This window comes from Cibotium barometz, chromosome 4, assembly GCF_041138505.1.
Source record: "Cibotium barometz isolate CiBa-2024 chromosome 4, ASM4113850v1, whole genome shotgun sequence".
Taxonomy (NCBI): Eukaryota; Viridiplantae; Streptophyta; class Polypodiopsida; order Cyatheales; family Cibotiaceae; genus Cibotium; species Cibotium barometz.
The window spans coordinates 53,192,486-53,200,532 of NC_141049.1; the positions used below are offsets into that span (position 1 = coordinate 53,192,486).

At 40.6% G+C, this 8,047-nt stretch overlaps 1 protein-coding gene across 1 annotated transcript; it reads right to left on the reverse strand.

The window, feature by feature from the left end:
• Positions 1–924: 924 nt before the first annotated feature.
• Positions 925–4,015, reverse strand: LOC147639396 (uncharacterized). Its single transcript, XM_086790810.1, has 3 exons — positions 3,740–4,015; positions 3,333–3,505; positions 925–1,200 (listed from the first exon to the last, which is right to left on the reverse strand). Exons 1-3 carry the CDS (start codon positions 4,013–4,015, stop codon positions 1,071–1,073), a joined length of 579 nt encoding a protein of 192 aa, XP_086646936.1. The 3' UTR covers positions 925–1,070.
• Positions 4,016–8,047: the final 4,032 nt, after the last annotated feature.

An 8,047-nucleotide genomic window follows, 5' to 3' on the forward strand; every position in this document is an offset into this window, starting at 1 on the left:
TAAGAAATAGAAACTATATTTGGCTTTAATCTTGTGCAATATTTGTTGTCTTTCATCTCCCAATGCTTATATGTGAATATGATTTTCTTGACCTTCACTTGCACAAGATTATCTTCACCTTGACTTGTGAATATGTTGTAAATGCTATATTTTGCATGCATGTGTTAGTTTTTTTTTTCTTTTTCTTTTTTTTCGGGGGGGGGGGGGGGGGGGGTGTGTGTGTGGGATAGAATGGGAGAGAGAGAAGCATATCTCTTTCTCTCCCATTTTTTTGTCCCTCTGCCATTTTTTTTTCAAATTCTTCTCGTGTGGCTATGCACGAGGCTATCTGTAAGGCTATGGGTGCAGCTATTTGTAAGACTTTGTCTGCAAAGCTATACATGAGGCTAATTTGTCTATATCAAAAGTACCTAGCTAGGTATTGTGAGCCAAGTACTGTGGGTAGAATGGGATATGTTGGGGAAACTACCTCAATCTGTCCCATTCTACCCAAATTTATTTTTTTCATTGTCGGTATAAGCATCAGTATAATCATCGTTAGAAGTGTCACAGTGTTAGTATAAGTGTTAGTAAGTCGACGTTTTTACCTAGGCTTATACCGATGGTTCGGTACTGACAATGATACCGATGCCTATACCCAACTGCGAGCTATAAGATTTCTCTCTCCCTCTCTCTCTCTCTCTCACACCCTCTTTCATTTTTTGTTTCTCTTATATTTAGCATCGTCCTTGCTTGCAACTAATTTAAAACCATATAAATATTCTTGGAACTTTCTCTTCCCATTCAAACTAGTTGAATTTGAAATCAAAATTTCTTTTGAGTAGCTAGGAATTTAGGTAGGAAAAGCTTAGTAAAGATAAACAAAGTTAAACATCTTTTCCTTGCCATGATTGCACCATGAGTCACTAATTTGGCACACAAAACTACAAAAAATATTGTCTACAAAGCTTCAATGGTTATACGTGTGAGACACACCCATTTAAAAAAGGAAAGAAAAATGTAACAAACATTAGCCAATACATTAATGGGCTGTAATTGAAGTCATATTTACATTAGTTGAGTACCCTCACTTAGGCAAGCCCTACAGAGATCAAGCTAGGTAAGCATGAGAAATTGGAAGCATTCGAACCCTCTTTTTCCACATCCTCCTCCTCTTGCTCCGAGTTCCATAGAAAAGAGGCATAAGCGGCCATGACGTAGCTGGCAAAAAAGAACACATAAGTTATTTAGTATCATATCATGACACAAGTTTTGTTGTGGGCATAAAATGGTGAAAAAGCTAGGATAGATGAGACACTAGGGCATATCAGCTTGATTTTCATGGCCATTATATCCATTTTTTGGCATATCAACCATCAATACACCAAAAATATTCTATTGGTCATAAAAAAATACACTAAATGTTGAAAAAATAATTTTGAAAGACACCCTACCCATCAAAAGTCAACATTGGTAGGGCACATGGAATAATTTTGAAAGACACCCTGCCCATCAAAAGTCAACATTGGTAGGGCGCATGGATTTTCTTATAATCGACGGTTCTCTTTGAAAGAGACCTTTCCCATTAAAAGTCAATGTTAGTGCACATTGATATTCTAATAATTGATGGTTCTTTAGAAGCATGGTTTTCGTGAGACAACTAAGGACCCTTTGAACAAAAGGCACTCATAACTACCAATTATGTGAATATGAATATGAGGTATTCATAATAACTATGCTAAAAGTGTTCACACCTTTCAAGCAACTTGCAAGAACATAAAAGGATCCTTTGAACAAAATGCACTCACAACTACCAATCCTATGAATATGAACATGAGGTACTCATAATAACTATGCAAAAAAGGGTCGTTTGAACAAAAGGCACTCATAGCTACCAATTGTATGAATATGAATGAGGTACTCATAATAACTATGAAAAAAGGGTTCACATCTTTCAAGCACCTTGCTGCAAAGAACATAAAAGGTACTCATACAACTATGCAAAGTGTTTGCTCCTTATCTCAACTTACTATTGACTACTACTATGTAAGAACATATGGTACTCATGACAATTATGCAAGGTTTTCAATGCGACTTTAGTTGTTCAAACTATACAAACTATTCATTCTCATCTCCTCTCCTAACTACTTGTGAGTGACCAAACAACCAATGGTTCTTCAAAGATAATATATTTTGTACGAGAACCATGCATGATGATGCTCAATATAGCTTGAGAGGCTAACTTGTGAGACTCATGACTATACTTGTCTAACATGGAAAAAACTTAGAAGGGATACTCTATATGGCTAATCTTTTTCAAAGGGATACTCTATATGGCAAAAACTTAGAAGGGATACTCTATATGGCAAAAACTTAGAAGGGATACTCTATATGGCTAATCTTTATCAAAGGGTAGTAAAATAGTGTCAAAATATTAACAAATATAGTCTCGTTAAAAAATATAAAGATTAGTCCATCGATAAATAATGGAGTATTGTGCATGGTAAATACGATAGAAAGGTGTTAAAAAATATAAACATTAGTCCATTGATAGATAATGGAGTATTGTGCATGGTAAATACGATAGAAAGGTCTCCAAAAGCCTCTATGTAGCCAATTCAATATATTGGATTGTGAAATAATCAGCTATAGACCTTTCTAAATACCTCCGCCTTTGTTACTCAAGTACTTGATTGGCCTAAAATTAGATCTATGGGTAAAAGATATACATATATATTGAATCGAATCTCTTTCCAAGAAGGACATGAAAATTGGCCTAACAATTATCTAGTTCAATGGCTAATCTAGAGGGTTTCAAAAAATGGTTGGGCTCATCTTTATATCCTACTTTGAGAAATATTTACACAAAAAATCTACATATCTTTTAGATGAAGGGCCTAGCTTTTGACCCATGACGTACTGAGCTAACAAAGTAGGGGAAGAAGATAAATGTTATGCATTTAGAAATTCAATTAACATAACAGAAACCTATCTAGGTTAGGTTCAAGTCAATCTACTATCAATCCATAAGTTAAAGATGGGCCAATATTTTTATAGTTATATGAAGGTATACTCATCCGTAAGAACACCTTTCTTGTTGAGAGGGTAGATGTAGTCCATCGGCTCAACAAACAAGAAAGGGTGGATCTAGGCCATGGGCTTAACAAGCATGCCATTCGCCGTGGAGGTGCTAGACATCGGACCTAAGGTCTCCATTGTGGAACTCGACAACTCAACTACACCCAATAAGAACACCTTTCCACTACTCTACACTTTCATAAATAAAGGGATACTTCTTAATTTTTAGTGGGGGAAAAAAAATAACGACGCCACATGCCACCACACTAGCTCACCAATCATCGGGTGCTGCTTGGACGGCCCGCTCGAAGCAACTGGTACCGCGCTCACGGTCTTGGTGCACATCCCAAATTATCTTAGCATATTGCCCAAGCAGCTCCCCATCGCCGGGATTCGCCAAAATGGTCCTCTGGAGAAATTCCTCAGCTCTGCAATAGTCAAGCTTCGCCTGTTGATTAATAACCAAAGACAGTTAGCTGATAATCAAATTCGGAAATATGGTTCACAGTTGGTAAAAAGGCTTATGTGACTGTGTTCATACCCTGCTCGCTTCGCCAGCTGCAGGCCGTGTTGCAAAGAATACATTGCGCTCTCAAATTTTTGAAACAAATAAAAGATTGGATGCGCAGCAGATCTAGACACGCAGGCTTGTAAAAGTTTACCCTTATGCAATCACACTAACCTCTGCAAGATACTGGGCGTAATTACTGAGCAGCAAAGGGTGGCCAGGATTCTCTTTGAGCATGTTTTGATAATGTAAATCAGTGAGATCAGAACCCCCTCCTCCTCCACCACCTCCCCCTCCTCCTCCTGTAATAGCCGGTGGCCTTACTGATCCCGCCCCGCCGCCGCCGACATGAGATACCATGTCGCCACCGCCGCGGTCAAGCAAATTCGAATCAGACACTCGGCCACCTGCGTCCATGTTGCTGCTGCTGCTGAAATAATGCATGTTCATCTGTCTTTCGGCTAGAAATGAAGAGCTGCGATTCGCCCTCGCTAGCTCTTGCCTTCCCGAGGATACTGCTGCGTTAGAAGGTTGCAGATCACGCGTCGGCGAGCTTGTCTCCTTAACACCGACTTGGCCACCGATCACTTACAGTACTTTGCGGGATGAAACCGGGGTAAAGTCTTGGTTGACCAGCACTGAGCTAGGGTCCGAAGATACCGAATGAAGAGCGCTTTCCTTGATAGGAAGGTCAATCTTGTAAAAAACACAGCTAGCTCTACGCTCTGATCCCTCGTCACTAGTGAGAGAATCAGACTCGACCTCTTCTGGAATGATATCTTGCCTGTCCAAGCCCGACGACCCAAAACAAACAGATGGAATTGAACACAGTGACCTCCGTTTGCACAACGGCATGGGCCATCCCTTTCTCACTTTAGAGCTCGCTTCTTTAGCACCATCTGAGCTAGGGTTTATACTCTTATCGTTGCACAGTAGAGTGTTTGCAGCAACTCTAGCTGATGTAGACGAGCCCCCTAGACTGCGCAGATCACTCTCAGAGTGCACCTTTCTTACCCTTGTAAGCCAACCCATGTTTGCCTCGAGATCGACCAGGCCCCAGCCTAGTACTTCTTCTCCTAGCGGCCGGTCTCCCGGACGCAGGCTTCGGGGGCTGCCATGGCAGCTCGTTAAGCTCCCACTGCTAGAACTAGTTCTTCTTAAAGAGACACAGTTGGCCACCATGATCTCTCCGGGGGCCTCATTTTCCTCTGCAAATGGCTCAACGTGAGAACGAGAACACGGCAGGGATCCCAGCATGGGGGTTGATGAGCTCCTGAGCAGCATGGCAAGGTGACAATCCTCAGATCCGAAGGGGCACAAAAGCTGATGCATGTCGATGGATCAATACCACCCACAAGCTTAGAAAAACCTAATGTGTGTGTGTGTGTGTATATATATATATTCTTTTGCTAGAGGCCTTGCAAAAACATAATATGAATCCAATCGTTTGCTAGAGGATCTGATGATCGATGGGCTCACAATGCATATGCAAAGGCAGGCAGCAAGGAGGCATTTGTAGTAGGGCGAAGAGCAACGGCAGAGAGAGAGAGAGAGAGAGAGAGAGAGAGAGAGAGAGAGGACACAGTGTCAGTGATTGGGAGGTCCGGGGCTTCTTGAAAAGATGTGGTACGAAAGGCATCGACAACGATACGCACCTAATAATTTGCACTCGAAAACACCAATATATACATCAAAATTGATACTGCAAATGCAATGATTTGGCTCGTCCAAGACGCAAATGTACGTAATATCCAGTACTTGGTTTACTACAGTAGGAAATAGTGCGGACTCTCGTTGCTCAAAGAGAAACCTTAAAGATGCTCTATATTAAATTTGAAGGAAAAATTCTAATATAGACTATGAGATATATATACAATTAAATTATTTTCTGGGTAGCTCACCTTAATTGATTAGTGGGGTTTTGTGATAATTTATGGGGGGTTTGGAAAATGTTAGTGGACAAACATGAGATCGATCGTCACCCTTGAAAACCGGCGGTGTCGTGCCGTTCGGCTCTGGCGCTCTGCTGCTGTAGTTCTCTGGCGGCCAATTTTTTGATTCCCTGTCTTTTTTTGTGGGTCCCGAGTCCCGACTGGTCTGCATCATGTCCCTTTCAGCACGTCTCCACGTGGCACGTCCGCACTCGCTCATCAGCTTGTACTGGAAGTTGGAACACCAAGGAAAATGGCACGACGTTCAGAGCACGTGCGATCTGCTGACGTGGTAGGTGTTGATTCGAGGCCCTGCCCTTATCTTCACGTGGCAAACATCAGAAAATTGGTAACTTTCAAATTCACCTGAGGGGGCAAACCTTACAAGGAGCTCGAAAGCAGTGCTTACATAACCCGGTTCGTAGTGTAACTTTCTCTACTGAAATTTAGAAATGGTAGTTGAAATTCAACGTTGCCTTTAATTCTAAGGGTTAAAATTTGCACATTTTATTTCTATGATTTTAGTGTGGATCCCGATTAAGCCTATGCATTGCCTTTAATTTTAAGAGTTGAAAAAAACATTTTTTTCGAGTAGTGCTCAAAAGTACATTATTCTTTTAAAGTTAGTATATACACTCGTTGAATCGTTGGTATATACGTACGCATATATTGAGGTTTTTTTTTTTTTAAATCCTCAGATATGTGCAATGATATATGTATATGGACAAACATATCGACATTTTTCGTCGATGCCCACAGCTCATACTCTGCACAGGAACCTTCAACCATGGTTGCATTGCTTGCTTCAGATGATGATGAGGAAGCTTTACCCAGATGTATCTTTTCCCAAACCCTACAACCATTGCTTACTCCAAATGATGAAGAAGATTACCCATTCTAGATTCCAAAAGGTCATGAAGGTGTTTAAGGAGAAAAACATAGTAAATGCAATTCAAGTGCATAGCACTACATTTGATCCATTGACTCCAAGAAGGTATGATATGAACAAGGGAAAAATAAACTCATCGTCCGCGCCAACTAACATTTCAAGTTTGGAAGATATTGAAATCCTAGTTTATGGATTTACTCTGCAAGTCTCTTGTTAGCAACAAAAGTAGATAGTGAATATTTTGAGACACAAAGTAAACTACCTATCTTAGTTTTTGTGCATGATGCACTACAAGGAAATAGAGGCCTACCAATGAAAAATACCAGCATTCCACTAGCGTTTTTTGCTAAATGACGATCGTTGGTACAATCATTAGATACTAGCGAAAACATCACTGGTATTCAGTGTGTGTTTTTTCCTTGGTGTAAGAGCACTGGATACTAGTGGTTCTACTAGTGGTCTTGCTAGCGATCTAGAAAATATTCACGTGGCATGAGCGCGAATGTGGGTTTTCGAACGATTCGAAGGTACTCTCCAAAATCTTTCCACTCTTTCATTAGAAACTCAATGGAGTCTTTTTGGGCCCTTTTGTTTGCCATTGCCTAATGGAGGTGATTAAGAAATAGACAAATAGGGAGATTACATGTGGACTGAAACCAATGGTTTGTAAGAGCCTAGAAGGTAGTGGTCAAACTTAGAATAATAGGCTAAATAGGCTCTTTTTTAATTTTTAAAATCACCTAAAACTCAAAAAATTTATATATATATGAATTTTTCCTCTATTTTTTATAGAAAAGGATAGCTGCAACCATCATTAAGTAAGGTCTCTAAAGTGATAGAGGTCCAAAAACGAGCTCCCATCATTATCTTGCATTCAATGCACATTCCCCTTCACTTTCCACTATCCCTCTCTCCCATCTTCCCTCCAAAACGCTCTCTCTTCTCCCTTTCTCATAGCAGGGCGTTTTTCACTCTCTAGACTACTTCTTTTAGCTATCTACCTCTTGATCTACCTCTCTCTTCACTCACAAACCTAGATCTATAGCTATGGAAGCTTGATCTGCAACCTCCTCTCAGAAGCTATGGAAGTTTGATCCTCACTTACATTTCCTTACTTCATCCTTCTACCTTGTCCAACCTCCTTTTACAGAGTGTAACAGCAGAGCCAAGCTATGGAAGCTTTATCTGCAACCTCCTCTCAGAAGCTATGGAAGTTTGATCCTCACTTACATTTCCTTACTTCATCCTTCTACCTTGTCCAACCTCCTTTTACAGAGTGTAACAGCAGAGCCAAGCTATGGAAGCTTGAGTTGCAAATGCTTTGGCTCTCATAATCTTACTCATTGTCTCCTCTCACCCCCTCTAATATCCTCTTTCAAAGTGCAGTAATAGCATAGCCAAGCCCTTGGAACTTGCTCTACAACTCCTTCTCTTATGTACATCTCCCTAGTCTAAGATTTTTCCTCACCATTCTATTTTTCCTTTGCCATCAAGGTTTATAATCTCCCTAATATATACATTTGGTGTCTTCTTCTAAAGCTCGAAGGCCTCCGATCAAGATCTACAAATGGGCAACATCGGCACTTCCTTCATGAGCTGGGACATGGTTTTGGTCCTTCTGTTACAAGAGGGTGTGGCGAAAGAAAGCGGCAAGGAAAAAGA

Coding starts and splice junctions, on each gene's coding strand:
- LOC147639396 (XM_086790810.1), bottom strand. CDS start 4,015: ATGAACATGCATTATTTCAGCAGCAGCAGCAACATGGACGCAGGTGGC. Junction 3,506..3,739: donor ACGCCCAGTATCTTGCAGAG/GTTAGTGTGATT, acceptor ATTAATCAACAG/GCGAAGCTTGACTATTGCAG. Junction 1,201..3,332: donor CAAGCAGCACCCGATGATTG/GTGAGCTAGTGT, acceptor CTTTTTTGCCAG/CTACGTCATGGCCGCTTATG.